Source organism: Rattus norvegicus, chromosome 4 (assembly GCF_021556685.1).
Source record: "Rattus norvegicus strain SHRSP/BbbUtx chromosome 4, alternate assembly SHRSP_T2T, whole genome shotgun sequence".
NCBI classification, from domain to species: Eukaryota; Metazoa; Chordata; class Mammalia; order Rodentia; family Muridae; genus Rattus; species Rattus norvegicus.
Window position 1 is genome coordinate 46,505,264 of NC_141537.1, and position 22,720 is coordinate 46,527,983.

General features: G+C 41.8%; 1 protein-coding gene across 3 annotated transcripts in view; it reads right to left on the reverse strand.

Moving 5' to 3' along the window:
* Positions 1-3,096: 3,096 nt before the first annotated feature.
* The window catches only part of LOC103692063 (uncharacterized), a 52,783-nt gene continuing 33,159 nt past the window's right edge, over positions 3,097-22,720 (reverse strand). For 2 of the 3 annotated variants that reach the window (XR_015686389.1, XM_087659696.1), the window contains exon 5: positions 3,102-3,493. Coding sequence is in view for 1 of the 3 variants with exons in the window: in XM_087659696.1 (XP_087515822.1) it covers positions 3,385-3,493 (109 nt within the window). In the remaining 2 variants the exon portion in view is untranslated. Of the gene's footprint in view, positions 3,494-22,720 lie in introns of all 3 variants that reach the window. The other variant, XR_015686390.1, reaches the window with a different exon arrangement.

The window sequence follows — 22,720 nt, forward strand, 5'->3', positions numbered from 1 at the left end:
GTGGCTGCTGTGCATGGTCATATTCACAGTACAGTTCTCCATGCTACACGTTACACAATGGAGTGTCCTTCAGAGAGACTGCCCTATTGACAGCACCTCATGAGTAGTACATAGGGAAGGCTTCTATGGTCTTATACATTATGTCTTTTAGAAAAAGCAGAGTTGGAACTGACAGTCTGTTGTTTAACTAGCAAGTTCTCTCTCTCTCTGTCTCTCTCTGTCTCTCTCTCTCTTTCCCTCTCTCTGTCTCTCTATGTCTCTGTCTCTCTCTGTCTCTCTCTGTCTCTCTCTCTCTCTCTCTCTCTCACACACACACACACACACACACACACACTGCACAGTGTATACCTCTCCTATGGTTTCTCATTACGTTCTATATAAAAATGGAATCCCTTTACCTAGACCTGAATAGTCTTATATGGTCCAGGCACTGACCATTCATTCCTCTGGCCTCATCTTGCACCAAGTCCTCACTGCCTTTGCTCCAGACACGCCTACACCTACGTTCCTTCAGTTCCAAGAGTATGGTATTCCCTGTCTGGTCACAAGACCAAACATCATTGTTTCCTCTGCCTCTCTTACCCCTTCCTAACCTTCAGCGCCCAGCCTCAAAGTCACCAGAGAGGTCATGCATGTCTTCTATACCTGAAGTAAGTCTTCCTTCGTAATTTCTATCTTGACCTCTCCCCTGTCTCTTCCACAGCATACTTCAATTATTTCATCTGACTATTCAGAAGACAGACATTTTGCCATAATGGTTAATAGTTGTTGGATACATTTTTTTTCACAAACTGTCCGGAGGCCTATGAAGGCATGAACTCTCAGGTTTACTCCCTTATTGCTAGCAAAGTTATGGCATCTCCTAAACAATTGTTAAAAGAATTACAGCATCTTCAGCAAGATCTCTGTCATTTCTTTTCTTCTTTTATTTCATTCATTTCTCCGTGTTGTTTTTCTCCAGCAGAACTCCTTCTAGAGTCCCCATTCAAATGTTCTGTGTCAAAATGTGAATTTCAAGGCTGGAGAGATGGCTCAGCAGTTAAGAGTACTCACTGCTCTTCCAGAGGACCCAAGTTTCATTACCAGCACAAGCATGGTGACTCACCAACATCTGTAACTCAGGTCCAGGAGATCCAACATCCTTTGTTAGCCTCTGTGGGCACAAGGCATGCAAATGCTGGACAAATAGATACGCAGACAAAACAGCCATACACATAAAATTTTAAATTAAAATCAAAGCTGAAATTATTTGGGAAGCATGGATTTCTCTAGTGAAAGGCTAGCATGGATGTTTGATGTATCTATTTTTCTTAGTGGAATAATAGCAAACACATGTTGATAGGGTTATTAAGGAGAAATATTTTCCAGCAGCTGTTGACTTCATCAATTCCACTATGCAATGAGTCATTTTAACTTCTAGAGCTACACAGTTACAACTAAGGAAGTGTGGGTTTTTCTTTTAAATCATGATGAGAAGAGTGGGAAGAGTTGGGCATGGAGAAAATGAAAAATAATCAGATTGAAAGAACGATTGCACACTATAGAAGCTTAGTATATTTTTTCAAAAAAAAATAAAAAGGAGGGTTGCCTACCAATTGTTTTAATGGAACAACTGAGCTGGGGGGCTGGAAACTGTAGAAAGGGTAGGACTTTTGCAGAGTCTTTTTTTTTCTTCAAAGAATGTCAACAGCTGCCAGCCTGAGCCATTCTACGAACTTCCAATAAAGATGCCTATTTCTTGCCTTTGGCTGTATTTGTTATGCCAACTATTAATGAGTTAATAGCTATTCCAGGCATTCGTCAACACTCCTTCTGAGGATATATTTCTTAAATCCCGTATCACATTGCCTTGCCTCTTGGAAAAGGTGACTTGTGACCATGTGCCAACAAAAAGTCAACACACTGGGCTGACTGTGTAACACAAGGAAGCATTCTGTGATGTGTGCAACAGAATGCACACTGATGGGTGACATTTTTAAGCTCAGCAAAGACCTTTTCCTTTGCCTTGCTGCCCTTTCTATTGCTCTAAATAGCAGTTTTTATTTATTAAGTACATGGTATAAACTAGACAGAATCCTAAATATTTGATAAATATCACTGTGGAGCAGTGGTGCTGCATCATTTTAATTCCAGCACTTGGGGGCAGAAGCAGGCTAATCTCCGAGTTCAAGGACATCGTGATCCCAGAGTGAGTTCCAAGATGGCCATAGGGAAAGTCTCAAAAAATCCAAAATAATAACAATTAATAATAGTAATTAAAATTTTTTTAAATTACTAATAGCCCTATATTTTGCATTATTTAGGTCAAGTCAATGCCACTGATCTATTTTACAGATTAGAAAAATCAAAGCTCAGTGAAGGTCAATAAGTTAATTTGGGTCGGATAGTTAATTTAAGACCCATGAATGTCAGCTTTATAGATTTTCTTTATGGAAAAGCTTCTATGATCTTGGGAGAGCGTGCAGAAGCGTGGCTCCAGGTCAAAGTCTGACAGCAGCATTGTGTGCCATCAGCCAGAAACATAGAACAGTAGTAAAAGGATAAAGTCTATGGAAACACTGTGTTTATTACTGAGTACAGGATGCTGTTAACCAAGTTGTTGGCTTTAGTCTCTCAAGGGCATTGGTGGAACAATGATGTAGCAATTGTGGAGGAAAGGAAGGTTAATAAAGAGAATAAAGTCTTCAGAGTGCTTAGTGAAGCACCAAACCCAGCAATGGCAAGATGGGATGGGTTCATAGCTTGCTGTCTTCTGCCAAACGAATAGCTTTTGTAAAACAAAAATTGTTTATAATAAGTTTTATAGCTTAATACAGTGATGTCAAAACTATGCCCTCTAGGATCCCTGAGAAACACAGGCTAGAGAAGGGATCAGCACGGAAGGATGGTCTGACACTTCTCTACTAACAAGTTCTACTTGATTTTCTTCTTGTATTGATTTTCAACCTTACGTTCTTTCATTAAATCACTTCAGCACAGAGAAAAATCTTAAAGCTACTGTATGAATTGGTGAAATAAATGCATATTTTATACTGACTTAGAACTTAGAAAGGGAAATATTTGCTTTTGTAATTACCATTTAAGCTTATGGGTGGTAGTATTTTTTTAATTTCTTTTATTTTAATTATGTATTTGTGTAAATACGTATGAGGTGCAAGAACCTATGGAACATAGGAAAGGGTTTTGGGTCCCTTGGAGTCAGAGTTACAAGAAGTTTTGAGGTGGGTTCTGAGAAGCGAACTGGACCCTCTCCAAGGACATTACAAGTTCTCTACTGCAGAACCATTACTGCTGATGGATTACGACTCCATCCCTGAGATGTAACGTTCTTTCAAAGCAGTCTTAACAGAGTACATGACCAAGCACAGGAAACATGTAGCAAAATCAGTTAAAATGTGGGATGGCCTTGCAAACTCTCACACCCTTGTTGTAACAGAAGTGAGTAATGACCAGACTGGGACCAACAGGACAGCGTGGTCGTGTTTTCATATACCTGGGAAGGAGACAAACATAAAACAAGGTTATGGACATTCAGACAAATTTCTGACACACTGTAAACTATTGCCCAAGCAAAGTGCAAATAAACTATCAGCTTCCTTCTGATTTGTGCATTGGACTTGACTGGTTTATTTAGATCTTATCTGACTTTCAACCTTAAACAATAGGGGAAGAAAACAAGCCACTGGTGTAGCAGGAAAAGCTTTGAAATTGGAGGCAGAAACCTATCATCAAATCCTCAACTAATTTCAGAACCAAGTGTGACTTTGAATAAGTCCTGCAACTGAATAACTTCTCTCCTTTGGAAGCTGAAAAATCCTTAAAGCAGACTCAGATCTCATGAGAATAAGGAAGATTCGGGCAGCCCCTCACTGCTTCAATTTAAATTCCTTTTTCTAGAACCCTAGAGTCCACTTACCTGACTTTCTTCATAGCCAAGCCTTTCTCTGGTCTTTCTACATAGAATACATTGCTTTGTGTATTGTGCAATGTGATCCAAGTCAACAATTTCCCAACTATACCTGGCCCTTTAACCTAAAGGTCTTATCAGTTTAGTTACTATTTCTGTTCCTGCACTCACAGAGGGTGACATCTTATTGGTTCAAGCTAGTGAACCATATTTAGTGTCCTCCTATCTCCATTCAGTTATGGAAGTGCAGACATCGAGTTTCAGATGATAAGGAAGCTTGTTGGAAATTGAGATGTAGCAGAAAAAAACTAGAAGACACCTTTCTTAACAGGTTACATAACCGTAAGACACGAATCTTCCAAATTCTCCCCCATATGAATCCCCAGAATCTGGAAAATAGGAAAGAAGGCATACGGCCCAATTTTACAAGAGGAAGAAACAACTACTAAGGTTAAAGACCTTCCCACTAGCACTTTTTAAGTGTAAGTCATGATTGAAAGGAAGTTAAGACCTTTGGCTGGCTGTTCTCTCCTTATTAATTGATGCTGCATATTAATTTCAAAGCATATGCGAGTATAGTAATATAATATCTGTATCAACAGCAGAAGCGGGCTCAGGCCCACAGAGAAGGAAGAGCTATGAAAGCTCACTAAAGTGAGAAAACATCTTAATATAGCCATGTATCTCAAAAGCCACATTTTTACTTCTGAGGATTGAATCCTTGGGCAGACCCAAGTGGCAATGGAGAGCTTCCCTTCTCCTCACAACTCAAGAGGTATTTTTTTTCATTCAAACAAGTCTTAAAAACACAGTACCCATAAGCCACTGCCTACAATCTAAGTGAGCCATCTCACTGTAAAGGACACAACAGTTTCATTATCAGTTAAAATGGAAATACTAAGGGGAGACAAGATCCAACAGAAGAAGTTTCAACAAAAAAGGTCACTGCTCAGTAGCCTAAATGTCCCCTCCATCTGACCTCTGATGAGGGTGAGAATAGGAAAAGAGATTCAGCTTTGCTCAGCAGAACACAGTGAAAGACATCCTTGGCCTGAGGTCTAACTGCCTGCCCTATGATTGATGTTGTTAAGCAAATTTGTGTGTTGTCACAGTTCCCACCCAGTGGGCCACCCTCATTTAGAAACTGGAGCAAAGAGAGCCCAATACTTTGAGATTGTCAATACAAAATTAAAAATAATTGCTCATTACATAATACAGTTATCAAAGTATTCTCTGTTGTTCAAGAAACAAGTGTACGTGTTGATTAAAAAGACAGAAGACATTGACATAATTGTGCTTTTCTCTGATAATTTTCCCACACAGAGAAAGTTATTCTGGCCCTGAAGATCATGAGACATTTATTCTTATCTCTATTGAACTGTTAACTACTAGGGAAAGTGGGTGATAGAGACCAATGTTTAGGCCTCTTTGTATCTACAGAATTCATCCTAATAACTTGCACATTACATACTTGTCAAAAATAATGGCTTAATCTGAGCTTCTGTTGAAGAATACACTACACAGAATGTACTTTGCAACATGACAACGATTTTCTGTTGCTACACCACAATTACAAGTCCTTCTAAGTGGCACTATACCTAGTCTCTTTATAGCCTTGTGACTAGGTGTAGTGACTATACCTATGTTCACATTTTTAGAACAACGGCTTCTGATGTCTCTGCCTTTGAGTCACGAGTCAGTGCTATTGACAAGTGTGGTTATTGTATGCGAGAAATACAACTAGTACAAGAAAAAATTAAGTTTGTTTATCTGTACTAATTTGTATTTGGCTCAACTAGTGTGGTTTATGGTTACCATTTTAGACAAAGAAGGAATAGATTATAGGATGATGATTGCCACACAGTGATTCCTATTTGAATGAATGAATGAATGCACACAAACAATCCCTCTGTAAACTTGCACCCTACATACAGCTTTCAGAGGTAGAGCTAGAAACAGCTCCTATGCACTGATTTCCTGGCTTGTGTCAACACAAGTTGATTGCACCGCAGGGATAATATCTATAGTTGGTGTAGACTTGTTTTTTCCCAATCACTATTCCAACAGGCGTGTTTGGAAGGAATCTTGGGAGGGTGGAAAGAGAGGATTCTCTGAGGCACAGAAGGAATGGAAAAGCAAGACAAGAGAGCAATGTTGGGAGTGTCTTCCAAGGCTGAGAAGACAACAAGAGTGCAGGGATACCCCAGGCACAGACAGCCTATACCTGTTTTCTTGTAACACTCACAATGTAATACGACCCTAATGGGGGATATTCAGCTGGAACTCCTAAGAGCCTTTACAGTGCCTTAAATGGTATAGGAGAGCAGCCCAGCCTTCATCCTTAGAGAAGACATAGCTCTGTAGACTAAGCATCAACTGTGGTTTGTAGGATCTTCCTGTGACACAATGAAGGACACTGTCATGGTCATATTTGACCTTCCCACCAGATGGGCAGAATAATAGCTTGGACCATGTTCAATTTATTCAGAGAAAGGAAAGGAATGCAACATTACTCACATCCTGTGTTTTAAAATAAAATCATATTGCTAACCGCTTTATGACCGTGATTCAAAGCAGGGCTACCTTCCACTCCACACTTGCAGAGACCAAGTGTGAGATGGATTTTTTAACTCATTCTTTGTCACACAGCACACACATCCCTCCAAGATAGCTGAATACAACATGAATTCTCATTGCACTCTTTTCCTGGGCTGTGCTCACTTCTGCTCCTTTTGACTTGTGAAGAGTTTCTTAGATCAAGTAAATGTAATTGGGGAACAGATGTAAGAAAATTTGGTCATCTGTGAGTTTTGTGTTCCTCTAGTAAGCAGCGATCATCTCCTGTTGCTAGGAACACATGGGAACTGTAATCCTTCTCCCCAGAAAGCTCTGAGTCATGTTGATGGCACATTTGAGATCACAATCATCATATGTTTGAATGCTAAACATGGGATTTGAAACAATAATGTAACTTGAGGCATAAATGCAACAGCATGCCAGGCAATACCGCATGAAAGTCTCGGGGCACTAACACCCCAATGAAGAATACAGCCAAACTGGTCATAGCTTGGTGGGTCACAGGCCCTCATGACCATTTCTACTCTCTGAACTGACATAGCCAAACCAAATGCACTCCTACATTCTCAGCTAGGAAATGCCCCACTATTGGGGGGTATTAGAAGAACCAGGTGATTCCACAAGGCTACCAAGGAGTCCTGCTAGTTTTATATATACTTGCTTATCACCCACACTATAGCAGATTCACAGCAGATTCATGGTCCACAGGTTACCAGGTTTCCCAGTGAAAAATAAAGTGAGATGGACCCTCCAAGATGGCTCTGTGCTTCCTGGATTCATGAAGGAAGGAAGTGCTGTACGTAATGCTGTTCTACTCAATCTCGCTCACTTGAAAGAACCCAGCTTATTCAGCTCCCAGCCTAGGAACTCCTTGTTCTCAGATGAGATGGCATTGTGCTTTACACATCACATCCAGAAGAACATCTTTCCCAGACTACAACTCCTTCCATTTGGTTGGATCGGCCAAGGAATAAAACTTTATCTGAGCTTTTACCCTATTGTTCCTGAAACCATTATCGCCTTCCCTGGTTAGACCCATTTAGGTACTTTGGCTCTGACCTTCACATCACTGTTTGGTTCTCCCAAGTTAATTCCAGACTATCCACTCCTCAGCGACCAGCACCTATGATGGGTCTACTATTAATACCTGTCAATCTGGGAAATGCACTTTGGCCACCATGCCAGAAACCAGTCAACTAGTTCCTCTGTGATGTTCTGCTTTCCTCCTGGGCATGCACTAGTGCTTCCTATGCCCGCATGTCTTTCATTGTCCATGTTCCTCAGATCTAGTACTAGTACTTAAACAGAAACCATGGGTTCTCCTTCTAGATGTGAACCACAGCACCTCATCTATGACCTACCACTCGCCCTCTGCCTCTTGGCTAGAAACAGAAATCAAGAGACTCTATGTAACTTCGGTGCTGAAATGGCAATGTCTATCTTAGTGCAGGCCCTCAGAAGACTGTAGTGGCCTGCGCCATAATCCTCCATCTCCGCCCATCAAGAATGCCTCCTGTATGAGTAATAATTTCCACTGAGCTGGTCTACAAAAATGTCAGGGTTTTTCTGTTACAGCAGCTGGCCTTACATTATGGAACAATCACCCATGACAAACACAATATGGGCAATGCCCAAGTGGATTACCCCAGCTGTTTGTAGCTAGCTTGCCTCTCCTCACCACAGTCAAGGATGTTCCTGCTTCCCTTCCTTCCTGCAGAGGCAGTTCTGGACATATAGGGTGAGCAGATGAGTGGGAGGCACTGTTAGGAGATGCTTCTCCAGGGAAAATCTAACTTTTCCATGCTTTATAACTAGAATTTTCCATGGTCACACAATGAGTCACTGCTAAGCCAGCATTTTCCCTACTCAGTTGGGGCATCTGTCCTCCTTTAGGACGGGGATCTGTGTCCACTTCTGGAGTAATGGTGGAAAGATAAATAATGAGAACAGTCGGAGATTAGGTCTCTTGGAAACCATTGGAAAGGCAAATCACACCAGCTTCAGGCAAGTGAGAAATGTTAAAAGCAGCTGGACGGTCTTCTCTTGATTTAAATATAGTATTGTTTCCATCCTTTGTCCAAATGACTTTAAGCCATCATGATTTTCGTGTCACTGGAAACGCACATTGCCGTGATTTAGTCCCTAAGCTGGATTGCCCAACTTATGTCTACACACAATTGAACTGAACGTCCTTTTCCTGTGAGATCAGCACTTAGCTGCTAAGCCGCTGCCATCCAGATCCACAGCGAATTAGTTTGAGACCTGGGAAGTGGAAAGACACTCTAACACGGTCTCTTAAGGGGCCCAGGTCTTCTCCAGAAGAGTTTAGATTGCTTCGGTTGCCCTCCGGGAATTCAGGAATGCTTCATCGGCCCTACCCAAAGGAGAAGGATTCCTCAGAAAAGTGCAAAGGGCAAAGGGCAAAGAGAGAGGAGAAGGCCCGTGCAGCATAAAAAGCCTCTTCACAGAGAAATGCCCAAGCCCAAAGCAAGCGTACCACTGGGCTCGCACTTAGTATAGCATGGGGGAGCACCAACTCTGCTCCTTGGCACAGTCTCTAGCCTTGGCAAGGCCCTGTGAGGCCAAACGTTTTTCTCATTGTAGCAAAGCTCTGAGTCACTAGCTTTAAAAAAATACATGGGAACAATAAGACTCAAGGGGATAGCAGAGTTCCCCCCCCCAAAAAAAAATATTAGAAAAAAGAGGTGGGGGTGGAGCAGCAAGCATGCCTACAGACTGATTAAAGGACAAGAGCCCTGGAAAAGTCCCCTAGGAGACCCCTAGCAAGCCCTCTTTTCCTAGTACACAAGCCCAGATGGTACCCTATCCTATTTTATAATTTCCATCGCGTTCTAAAAATCATAAGCTTGGTTTTCTCGGGTTTTTTTTTTTTTCTTTGTTTTTTTGAAACGAGTGTTTGAAAAAGTGAGAAGCGCTTTAGTGCTGACCAGAGATCAACTTAGTGTGTCGCTGGCAACAGCCTTTGCAGAACTGAACTGAACCGGCAAGAGACCACGTGGAAGTCAAGTGGCAGCCCGTTTGACATTTGTCTTCAGCCCCCAAAGAGGTTAAAGAGATAGTGAATGTTTTTCCACCCATTCTCTCCGAATTCTGTAAATAGATGTCTTCAGGCTGAAACCTCAGGAAGGTTTCAAAGCCAAATAGTCTTTGGGAGCTACATCGGACGTAAGGACTTGTGTCAGGGTCAGCCATGAAGTAGCCATAGGCAGCATAGCCAGTAGGCATATAAACGGCAGTAGCTGTGTATCAGTAAAACCCTTTCACAGGGATGAAAAATTGGGCTGTAGTCAACAAAGCACATGCCCATCACTGGTCCTTGACTCAGTGATGAGCAGGAAGCACAATTAACGACCAATCTGAGCTACAACCATTTCACATCTGCACTGCTCAAATCATCCCTCTCCTAGCCGCCAAGCAAGTGAGAAAAGATCAGGCAATTTCCTTCTGTCTTTCAGCACCAGGAAACTACCAACTCATGTTCTACCTTCGTAGAAAACAGTTACCTATGAAAATGACAAATTCTTTTTCCAGTTGAATACAAAGTGAGAGAGTAGCTTTTGCATTTGTGGGACTTGGAGTCTAAGTCAAATTATGTAAAGTTAGGCTATTGTTACACCTGGTTTCTGTGACTGTCGGCTGGCCAGGTTCCAGGGACACTGTAGAAGATGTGTGTCCCAGGAAGCACCCAGAAGTATGAGTGAATTGTTCACAGAAGCCTGTTCGTTCTCACCAGTAACTCCTCCCTAGACAGCGGCACTAACGAATCATCGAATGGCTCACAGAATGTAGAGACCTTACTTTTATGGTATATAGTTGATGCTCTTTGAGAAAATAACAAAAGGGATATCCTACATGCTAATGGGCTTATAAATAACTCATCTACACACACACACACACACACACACACACACACACACACACACACACACGTTATTTCTCTGAGGAGATGGTATGTGCTCACCGCACCAACCACGAAAAAGCTAAACATTAAGGTCATCATCCTGGTTCTTTCCCACAGGTTAAATGTATGGAGTTAGATGAAAAAGTGGGGCAGGAGGTCCTGTTTTGTTTTGTTACAGTATGGGTGCTTTTCCTTTGTTCTGTCTGTTCTAAGACAAACTGGATTTTATATGACAGGAATTGTGAAAGTGGCTAGTACTTGATTTTGATCCAGCCCAGTTATGAAGGACAAGTACAGAGGCAGGCACACCCGGGCTCATGTGCACATGTAAGGCTTGACATGTGGGGAAGATGTCACAAGTCAATCAAAAGACCCATGACCAGGTCCTAACCGACTTTGCCTCACCTGTCTTTCACACTGCTGGAGGAGTTGGTAGGAAGCACATTGAGCCATGAGCATCCGAGAAGCTGTTCTCATTGTTTGCATCCATGCTTTTAGGGCCTACAGTCTCTCTGTCTGCCATCTCCACCTCCACAGTAGATAGAATCAAGTACTAGAAGCCCAATCTTCAGCGTGGTAGTCCTAAATCCTGGGTTAGGCCCTGATCGGAGTAAAACTATGAGTTACAGAAGAGACAGTGATGGCAATCAGTACCTCAGTGTCAGACGCCTCGGGTCAGTGTCTACTGAGGAATGCAGGGCCCTTCACACACCTCATACTTATGCCTTCCGTTAACAAAGTGGGTATGGAGGATGGAAATGTTGTGAGTTCAAGACCCAGCTAGCATTGGTAGTATGACTAAATCTATCCCTCAGATCTCAACAAAGCTGCTGTGCCCTCAGATCTGAGGAAAAGAAAAGCCTAGATGTCACCTAAAGTGTACCCAGCATAATCTAACTTTTTCTTCCTTCCTTTTCCATTCTTTCTAATTAGAGTAAAATACACATGATGTAATTTTATCTTGTAAGTCATTTTACGTACACAATTCATAGTGTTAAATATAGTCCCGTATCATAGTGGCAAGCACATTCACATGGTTTGATAACCACTCTTTGGAATTCTTCTTACCTTGCACAACTGAAACTCTGACTTCATTAAACAGCTCCACACATTGCTCCCTAGCCCAACCCTGAACAGCCACAGTTCTGCTTTGCTTCCTCAGGTTTGTCTACTCGGGTATTTCACGGAAGTGGAGTCATGTCCTATTTGTTCTTTTGAGACAGGCTTGTTCATTAAGCACTGTGCCTTATTAGTCCTTTTTCTTCTCTTTATTTTTGATTTTAGTTTTCATTTTTGTCTTTTTGTGTAGGATTATGTTTCTTGGGGCTTTTGTTTTTGTTTCTTGTCTTTCTTTGGTTTCGAAAGAAACTTTTAAAATAGCATAAACTTGGGTGGGCAGAGAAGTGGGAGATTCTGGGGAAAGTTGGAAGATGGGGAAAATCACCATCAAAATATATTGTATGAAAAATTTCAATAGAAAATAATGCTCTCAACATGAAGGTGCAAATATGCTATTATCAGTTCACTTGAGCACACAGTAAGTGCCTTGTACCAATTTCCTCTATGTGTTTTCTCCCTGACCTCTGTGGCTTCTTGCAATTGGCCTTGTCTGTACAGCATTTTTCAGAGTGGTGAGTATTTGCTGACCTCCCCACGGAAAAGCTACTTTGTTCCATTATCCCTATCACTGTAGAAGTTTATCTCCTTTGTCTCTGCAAATGCTTAAGCTTGAAATATTTTTTTTTTGCATTATCGAATACCCATGCATCTAGTAAGGAAATGTTCACTATGGGCTTGAGACCTAAAGACTGGAACGGTAATAAAAGATAACGACCTTGGGGAAACGACAAAGAACATTCAGATTGAGCTGCAGTGTGTATGAAGGAATGTTTAGTCAATCTCTTCTTCCAGGCTGGCCTCGAACTGAGTGCTTGGATTAAAGACATCCGCTGCCGCCACCAGCCAGCCCAGTACAGGCTTTGGTACCCAAGGGCACATGCTCCGACAGTCACTGACGTTGCCTGGTACCTCCTTAGTCCTTCATCGAGCATGAGTTCTTTTATAACCATATAAAATCTTTGAAAAACACGAGACCACCATGACGGTGAAAATCTTGCCCCTCCTCTTCCTTAGGGAAAAGCATCTAACCTCTTTGTCTCTGCCTCTCTCTCTCTCTCTCTCTCTCTCTCTCTCTCTCTCTATATATATATATATATATATATATATATATATATATATTTATAAAATATATATTTATAAATATATATAAAATATTATATATATTCCTCTTTCTCTGCGTGTCTCTGTGTCTCATTCTCTTTGTCTCTTTCCTTCCCTTCCTTCTTCCTTCCCTCTCCATCTTCCCTTTCCTTTTCCAAATCATTTCGCAAGCCCCTTTAAGAGCTTCCCTCTCGGTATATTTCAGAATAATAACTTTTCGGCTCACAGTTTAAGAGATTTCTGTCCGTGATCAGATGGCCCGTTGCTTTGGGCTAATGACAGCATGCTGTGACAAAAAAAATGCAAAATAGAGCAAAAGCACTAACATAGCAACCAGAAACAAAATTCAAAGGAGCTTGATCCCACAATCCCTTTCGAAAGGTTCTACTAACTCCTCCCAATAGGGCCAAGCTGAAGACTAAGTCTGAAACTTGGACCTTTGGGAGCCAAACTTCATATCTGCCCCTAAGTTGTGCTTTCAATGTAAAAGAAAAGCTTCCAGGAGAACAAAGCATCATCTAGCTTGTCCGAGTCACTTTTAAAGGGCAGCATCTTGGCTGCCAATCATACCTAACAAAATTTACAAAAACAAAACAAAACAAAACAAAAACCAGTTGTTTGTTGCTATTATTATTCTAGTATCTTAGATACTTTAAGTAAATTATTTGATTTACTTTATTGTGCCAAAATCTTCCAAAAACAATGACACAAAAGAACAAATGCTTGTTTCCTTTTATGATGAAGGCTGCACGGAAGATGGTCAATGAAAACCAGTGCGTAGACTGCCATCTACTGGACAACTAGAAAACTAACTACTGAGCAGCCCTGGGACCTTGACCATGTCGCCCATAAACAGGAAGCATGCTGCAAATAGTGCTACTCTTCCGGACCTCAGTTTCCGCTCCTTCCAGTTCCCCTTTCCCTAACTCCCCTCCCACCCAGATCCACTCCTCCTCCATTTCTCTTCAGAAGAGAACAGGCCTCCCAGGGATCTCAATCAAGGCATTACAAGTTACACTAAGATTAGGCAAACATCCTCACATCAAGGTAGGACAAGGAAGCCCAGCAGGAGAAAAGGGTCCCAAAAGCAGGCAAAAGAGTCAGAGACAGCCCCTGCTCTCACTGTTAGGAGTCCCTAAGAAGCCAAGCTACTCAACCATAATGCGTTTGCGGAGGGCCTAAGTTAGACCTATGCGGGCCCCCCCGATTGTTGTTTCAGTCTCTGTCATGAGGCCGTATGAGCCCAGGTTAGTTGATTCTGTATGTCTTCTTGTAGAGCCCTTGACCTCTTTGTCTCCTACCATCCTTCCTCTTCCGCAGGAATCCCTAAGCTCCTCCTAATGTTTGACTGTAGGTCTCTGCGTCTGTTTCCATCAGTTGCTTGCTGAAGCCTCTCTGGTGGCAATTATGCTAGGCTCCATTCTACAAGTCTATCAGAATATCGTGGGGAGTCATTTCACTGAATTGGTTGGTTGGTTGGTTGGTTGGTTAGGTTTGTTTTGTTTTTCCTTTTATTGGGTATTTTCTTTGTTTACATTACAAATGTTATCCCTTTTCCCCACAATCCCCTATCCTATTCTCCCTCGCCCTGCTTCTATGAGGTGCTCCCTCTAACCTACCCACTCCCTCCTGCCTCCCAACTCTGCCATTCCCACACTGGAGCATCAAACCTTCACAGGACCAAGGGCCTTTCCTCCCATTGATGGCAGACAAGGCCATCCTCCCTACACATGTGGTCATTCCATGCATATTCTTTGGATGGTGGTTTAGTCCCTGGGAGCTCTGGCGTGGGGCAGGGGGGGGGGGTCTGGTTGTTTGATATTGTAATTCTTCCTATGGGGTTGCAAATCCCCTCAGCTCCTCAGTCCTTTCTCTAACTCCTCCAATGGGGACCCTGTTCTCAGTCCAATGGTTAGCTGCAAGCATCCGGCAGGCTCCGGCAGAGCATTTCAGTTGACAGCTATATCAGACTCCTGTCAGCAAGCACTTCTTGGCATCTGCAATAGTGTCTGGGTTTGGTGACTGCATATGGGATGGATCCTCAGGTGGGGCAGTCTCTAGATGGCCTTTCCTTCAATCTCTACTCCTCAATTTTTGGGTTTGTTTTTTGCTTTTTTTCCCCCTGTTGTTTGTTACCTGTTGTGTTTCCTTCTATTCTAGGCCTCTAGGCTATCTACCCTCTGGGTCCTGGCCTTCCAGGAAGGGTCAGGGATGGGCTCCCTCTGGTAGCTTGAGACCCAATGCAATGTTGGTTGGCCACTCCTACAATTTCTGTGACCCCCACCACATCTTGCAGACAGTCAATTGTATGTTGAAGGGTTTGTGGCTAAGTTAGTGCCTCAGTCCCTCCACTGGAAGTCTTGCCTGGTTACAGGAGATGGCTGGTTCAGGCTCCATACTCCCCATTGCTAGGAGTCTTAGCTAGGGTCATCCTCATAGATCCCTGGGAGTTTCCATTGTTCTAGGTTTCTAGTTGATCCCCAAGATGTCCCCAACTCCAATTGTCTCTCCCAGTACTCCTGCCAGAACTACTCCCACCTCATCCCTCCTGTTCCAGTCCCAACCTAAGAAAGGCAACAATCTGAATAAATCACGAAAAAAAGAGATAGGAACTTGTAAGCACAACAATATTCCGTTTTTGAAGTGGTTATGTGTAAAGGAACGTGCATTTCCACTTGCTATGTTTATACTCTGGTAAGTACAGAGCCACTGGAGTTATAACAATGAAATGATTTTCAAGTTGTGGTTCCTGAATATATCCAGAGAACAGAGACAGCCTATAACTTCACGTGATAGAGTAAAAACAGATATGAGAATATTATCTTCCCCAAAAATGGCAATAGGATATAGTGTTCACTGTATCCTATTATTATGTATCCACATATTATGAAAGTATACATTAAAAACCTTGGTACAATTATACACAGTAAATGGAACTCAGTGCTTTCTAAGGACTCTGGCTCATTCACACACTGAATTTCTAATGAAAACCTTATCTTTATTTCAGGAAACACTGAAGGGCTGTGCAATGCCTTGTGGTCACCATTTTAATTATTATTTAGAATAATGCTCTCAAAATCATCACAAGTTGAGCTTTTCAACCACTAGATACAGCAGTCAATCCTTTGAATGGAAGGAAGCTCACGCAGTGTGACTAGCTAGGATATTTGACATGTCCATATAGGTCTTGCATTCTTTGAGAGGTTTACAATAATTACAGTGAGGCGAAAGTTTGGAGTTGAGTAGACTTAGTTGTAGAAATGATAACATTAATTACATATGTTATAACTAGGCTTTATAAATAGCACTTGCTTAGTTTGATATAAATATTGCTGTGCATAAGCATCCTTCTTTTTTTTGTTTTTTGGTTCTTTTTTTTTTTCGGAGCTGGGGACTGAACCCAGGGCCTTGCACTTCCTAGGTAAGCGCTCTACCACTGAGCTAAATCCCCAGCCCCAAGCATCCTTCTCAGAGAGACACTTTCAACACCCTTCTGGAAACTCACTCCTAGTAGCCTTAAATCTTAGAGGATTCTGTGTATGTGTATGTAAGTGTGTGATTGTGTGTGTGTGAATGTGGATGAGTGTGTGTGTGTGTGCATGTGTGTGAGAGAGGGTATATGTTTGTATATGTAAAGATGTGTGCATGTGTCTGTATTGTGGCTGTGTGTATATGGTGAAACCAACAAAATAAATTGGAACAGAATACATCCTAAGGAAAGATTGAGGTGATTGGGTTTAATTTCAGCTAGGACTGCTCAAATAATATACTCAGAGTAAAATATACCTAGTGATAAACAATAAGAAATGGTAAATAGGTAATAAAATCAGGTCAAGTTTCTGTTACCTATATAGACTTTTTGCAAATTTTCATCCATGTATGTTCATTGCTGGGTTTACAGTTTCCAGTTTCTCTCAACTTCATCTTTCTTTTCGACCAGGTTGAAAGTCTGGATTGTAAGAGTGCTTGATAATGCCTATCTAGGCGTTTTTATCTTCTACAGACTACAGTAAATAAAGACTATTGTAAATGTATACTGTGCCATATAACAAATGGAAAGTAATGTAGTTTTATACCTCTTCATGGATGAAAACCCATAGAATACTTACTACTTTAGAAAAGAATTAGGAAGCGAGCTTTGAAATTCGCCTCCACCAAGATTACAACAGATCTTCATGTTTTTACACTCGTCAATTTCTGCTCGTAAGCTAGAAAAAGAGAATGTTTTATCAATCTAATTGAATCAGATCTCACAATTGAACCATAAGAGACCGCAACCATATGACAAATCGCAACATGCTTGCACAGTGAGTTCACTCCAAAACGTGACGAGTCTGAAACGGTACCATCGAAGTCACGCCATACAGAGAGAAACTCAAGTACGTTGGCAAATAAGCCTCAAATTTATGAAGAATACCTTATCGCTCCTTGCTCAAAGCAAAGCAAAACAAACAAACAGAACTCTACTTTCCAAGGTGTCCACAGTAACGCAGCAGCTGACCGTCTAATGAACGTGCACCTAATTTTACCACGGATGCATCAGACTAAAAGAAGAAAATTCTGTGTACAAGGTCATGGGAGCTAATTCAGCCAGGTTGCAGCCCAGCTTCCTGACTCTAAGTCCTATTGTTCACTTCAGCTAAATATATGCTGAGAACATACTGCAGCCAGCATAAATCTCGCAAGTCAAGAAACTCAACAGAATAATTTAAAAAATAATAAAATAAAATGGGGATGTTTTAAAACAGAAACTTCTTATGTGAACATTTAGCAGTACTCAGAGTTAACACTAGGTGTCAGGTCATCAGATTAGAAAAGCTGAGCTACATGAATCCAGAGGTTGTACGCGACTGATGAGAAATAATCCATTTCTTCAATGTGTTGCAAAATGACACAGCCTATAAGAGTGAAACATTGATCCTGCCTAAGTTGTTCCTGAGGGTTGGAGCCATTTTGTCTGTCAAGTGACCTCTTTTGATCTCCTCTGATCAGGAAGTGAAGAAAATTTACTTTTCATAAACCTTATTTGACTTTTGTTAATTATTTGGAGACGTTTTTTAATTATTTGTATTCAGGAAGAGGCTAAATGAATTACTTCTCAACTGTAAAGAGAACAATGTGGATTTATACTTTATCTTTTGATATTTGCTTAATATCTATCTGTAAGACAGCCTGACTCCAGTGCAGATAAAGAATGCCTCCTTCAGATAATTTAAAAGGAAATACACAAATGTAGGCCAAAAAGTAAATGACAACACAGGAGGTTGGGTAAATAGGGAGACAGAGAAGGAATCAGGCAGGGTAAAGAGCACTCACAGGCACTGTTGTTTGGAAAATGGATACAGACACACAGGGTGCACAGCACAAGACTCTGTGTTCAAAGGTAGCTCAGAGGCTGAAGGGCAGAGTGAAGAATGGAGCTTGGCAAGGGCAAGGAACAGGAAGGAGTGTGTGTAAAGATAAGGGGTACAATCTAGCCGGCCATGACTCTGCCACTCCCTCTAAAGATGAGAAATCCGTAGAAGGGTAACCAGGGGACAAAGTCAAGGAAAGACGTGATAGAATTAGAAGACCTTGAAATGCAAAGAACCCACTGTAACTCATGGGAAAAAATGAGATTAAAAAAAAAATATCAAACCACAGAGCACAAGAAGACCTCTGAGGAAAATGCTCAGAATGCATATGCATTCTGAATCAATATAACTTTTGGGAAAGTCATGGCACCGTTACCAGTAAGGCATTTTGACTTGTTTTCTGCAGAAGTCATGTTGCTCATGTTTCTTTGTCTTGTATCCTCCTGGACACTCAGGAAACATCAGATTCAACTCAAGGATTTCATGCCAGATGTCTGCATTTCTGCTCCAGCTGCTGCACGGTCTCTGTGATCCTCCTACTCCAAGTCTCAGGGACGTTGCTAACTCATTATTAGAACACACACACACACACACACACACACACACACACACACACAACAACAGCAACAAATCAAGTGCACAAAATGAATCCATGCAGGGGTCCTTTTCAAGGTGCCCCACCTGTATGAAAGGTCTAGCAGTCATTCAAGACTTTCTTCTTAAGGCTCCTGCCCTCCCCTGCTACACACACACACACACACACACACACACACACACACACACACACACACACCATTCCATCAAATCTTATTCTCCCAGGACAAGATAATGTTAGTGGTAGGATTGGGGGCCATCATTAGAGCATGTGAACGTATGACTATTCATAAGGCTGACTTTGTATCAAGACAAGAAGAAGAGCACAGTTCTGTTAAGAACCCGGGGTTGGTGAGGACACACATGCTTTGCTATGCATATCTCTTCTTGTCTTTATAAGAATCAGATTTCCAGTGTTCTCAGACTGATGTCTCTGGCATTCCATTTGAAAACAGTCTCATAAAACTTGGGGGAAACCCTGCTGCTTTGTGCCTGTATTCCTAGATCTCAGAAAGGGGAAGCCATGGTTGAAAGAACACAATCATGGTGTGAGATGAAAGGATTATTTTCCCAGAGGTTTTTAATTCCTGTGGCATTGTAGGGTGCCACAGTGGTGCTTTAGAGCCTTTTATTGGGGAAAGACAGCAACAACAAGGGGAAGCCTGGGTATGTTATTGGAACCCTTTCTCCAACCTCCTTCCTTTATCAGAAATACACATTAGCGCTTAGGTAAGAGTATTCTTTATAAATATTTACCTTAAACAACAAATTTACTTCAGAGTTTGGATTCTGGGAAGTCTAAGATCAGTATGTCAGCTGTTTTGGTTCCTGGTGAAAGCTTTCACCTTACATTGTATATGGTGACCTTTCCACCTTTTCCATGTCGTCTCTACCCAAAATACAGAGAAAAAGAGATGACTTCTCTCATAATCTTCCTCCCTTTCTTCACTTCCTCCTCCTCCTCTTTCTTCCCTTTTCCATCCCCCCTCCTCCTCCTTCTTCTCCTTCTCTGTTCATCTCTTTCTCCTCCTCTTCTTTTTCCACTAATCTCCTCATAATTCCCTCCCTAACTTTCCTAAAATCTTCAAGAATGAAATGGTTTGGATTAAAATCCAGAATTATCCACCAGTAATATGCAATGTTACAGATTTCTGGGGAACATTATTCAGCAAGAACAATTGTTGTGGGTTGAATATTTATGTGCCACCAGAATACATACACTGAAAAAATATTTTAATGTAGCATTTTATTAGTTCTTTTAGCATTTTGATGTATTTTGATATTTACCCCCTCCTCCCTCTAACTCCTCCCCAATTCATTCAGTGCCTATCAACACTCTCCCAATCTTGTATCCTCTTTTTCTTTTCTTAAATAATTCACCAAGTCCGATTTGTGCAATCAATTTACTCAGGGTGTAGGGGCACACACTGGAGTGTGCTACCCACTCTGTCACACTGTACTTTGGTTTGTTGGTTGTTTGGTGGTTTGTTTGATTGGTTGCTTTATTTGGCCTGGCATGGTTTAGTTTGGTTTGGTTTTCAAGACAGAGTTTCTCTATGTAGCCTGGCTGTCCTGAACTTGATTTCTGAACCAGGAAGGGCTTGAACTCACGGAGATCTGCCTGCCTCTGCCTCCTAAGTGCTGAGATTAAAGGCGTGTACCACCATGTCTGGCTAATGGCTATACTCTTAAACTGAGTCTCCCTCTCCCTAAAACCATCAATTCTAAGTAACTTCTCAGCTAGGGGTTGGTGGTTTTTGAGCCCTCCCCCCTCCAACATAGAATATTAACTGGCTTGATCTTTTGCAGATTCTGTACAGGCACGTACAGCTTCAGTGAGCTCACCAATGCAGGGGTCCCACCATGTCCATTAGACAGTTTCACTCTGGTCCTCCATGAGCTTTGCTTTGTAAAATCTTCCCACCCCATTATCTAATATGATCTCTCATCGGAAGGTTGGGGAAATAGTACAGGTACTGTGTATGGGACTGAGCACTCCACGCATTGTCTATACTTTGACCTCTTGTGAGTTTCTGTGTTAACTACCATCCGTTGCACACATAAATAGCTCTGAGTTCTGAGAGCGACACTCATCTGTGGAAACAGAGATACAAACTTAGAGGGCAGCTTGACACTACATCCATTTTGTTTCTGTACTGAAAAGGAAACTGTAAATCAACTGAAGCAGCAGCCTAATAGAATGGGAAAATATTATTTGCCAGCTATACATCTGACCAGGGAAAGGCATAGTTTCTTAAAAGGGTTTTACAGACAAGTGTTAACAACTGACTCTCCGAAGGGTATGCAAAATATCACTTACCACTTTAAAACGTCTGCCACGTCTTCACTTCTCGTGGTGCTAATACTCCTACCCACTAGGACCAATTCCAGGTTGCCAGCAAGAAGTCACTGAATGCAAAGTTGGGAAGCTAATTCTCCCAGCTACTGTGAACCACTATGTCTTCTCTTTGCCAGTTGTTCTAGGCTGTTCCTCAGTTGCTGTGATAAAACACCAACCGTAACCAAGCGTGTGGAGAAAAGGATTCACTCCATCTTATGCTTCCCTTATGACAGCCTGCGATCAGAAACTCCAAGACAGGAACCTAAGAGCAAGAACTAATCAGAGACCATCCAGAAATGGTGCTGTCTGGCTTTCTCTCAAAGGCTTGCTCAGCTCCCTTTCTTATGCAGCCCAGGACTACCTGCCCTTGTGTTACACTGCCCACAGTGTACTGGGTCCTCCCACAAAAGACATGAAAATGTGCCCCTCACTCCGAGGTGCACCCAAGCCAATCTGATGGAGACAATCTCTCAGTTGAGGTTTCTTCTACTCAGGTGACTCTAGTTTATGTCAAGCAACCTTCTTTCTTTGACTGTTTTACACAATATCAAGCCCTATAACATTCCCTTCCTTCCACTGTCCTTCCAACCTACTTCAAAATGCTAGTCCTTCGGCTTCCTAAGTTTAGCAGTGGATGTCATAAACACCTGCTTGTTTACTTTCTAAATGGCTGCCCCAATGTAACGCATTTCATGTGTGCCACTGCTGATGGGTATCTGCCCGATCCAAATGCAAGCATTTATATTCAACGCCATCACCTCTAGACCTCCCTCATATTACTACTGGTTGGTTCCTTCTTGGTTATCGTCTCACCCACAAGTTCCTATTTGTTTTCTTGACATCCAGGCAAAAGATAACATCTCCTGAAAGCTCTCTTCCAAGGAATAACTATGAGCCAATAGTATTTAGATCTCATTCTTCTCAGTCTAGTGACCCTTAATGGGTCATTATTGCTAGCATAGGAGAGCACCAGAGCAACCTATAAATGGGATTACCCTTACATGGTGTGTCCTTATTTCAAAATAAGAAAGATTAGGGATAGTAGGTGGTTTCTTCCTGCCCACATAGAGGTATAAGGTGTGTGTGTGTATCTGTATGTGTGTGTGTGTGTGTGTGTGCTATTCTTTCAAATACTTGAGCACTGTAGTTATAAAATAAATTCAGATAATAGTCCCAGATAATGAAATTATCTATTTACAATCTAATGTGATGTCTGACATGCCACTGTCATCTCAATACTTACTAAGTACAACAGCTGGTCATTCGGTCTCTTAGAAAACTCCAAAACTAACAAGAAGACCGCGACAACCTGCCTGAAAGGTGATTCCCAGCGTGGCAGAAGCATTGCATTCAGATAGGAGTTAGGAAGAAGGGGGAAGTTGGATTCCCATCAGCATGTAACACAGAAGAATATGATCTAATTATAGATCGCTCTAGAAACTCCTAAACTAACCCAAGGAACTTAGCAGTCTGGGGAGCTTTTCTACACTATCCAGTGCTCGTGGAATGAAGTAGCTCTCAGTTTAAAGAATTTCTTCAGTGTAGGGATTGATGCCAGCTAAACAGAAAGTGGTTCAAGTTCTGTAACTTAACCACTTTTTATCAGGAGCATTTCAGTTTCTGGTCCCCCAAGTGACTGTCGCATATGATGAGGATGTAGATGCCCCCTGTGGAAAGCTATTTGTGTTAGTGTTCTGAAGTTAACACAGTTTTACCCTGAAGATGGAGGCTCTCAACTTTAACCTTACAGCCTTGGGTAGCAGTTGACCAATAAATATAAAATCAGTACGGGCTCTAATGGACAC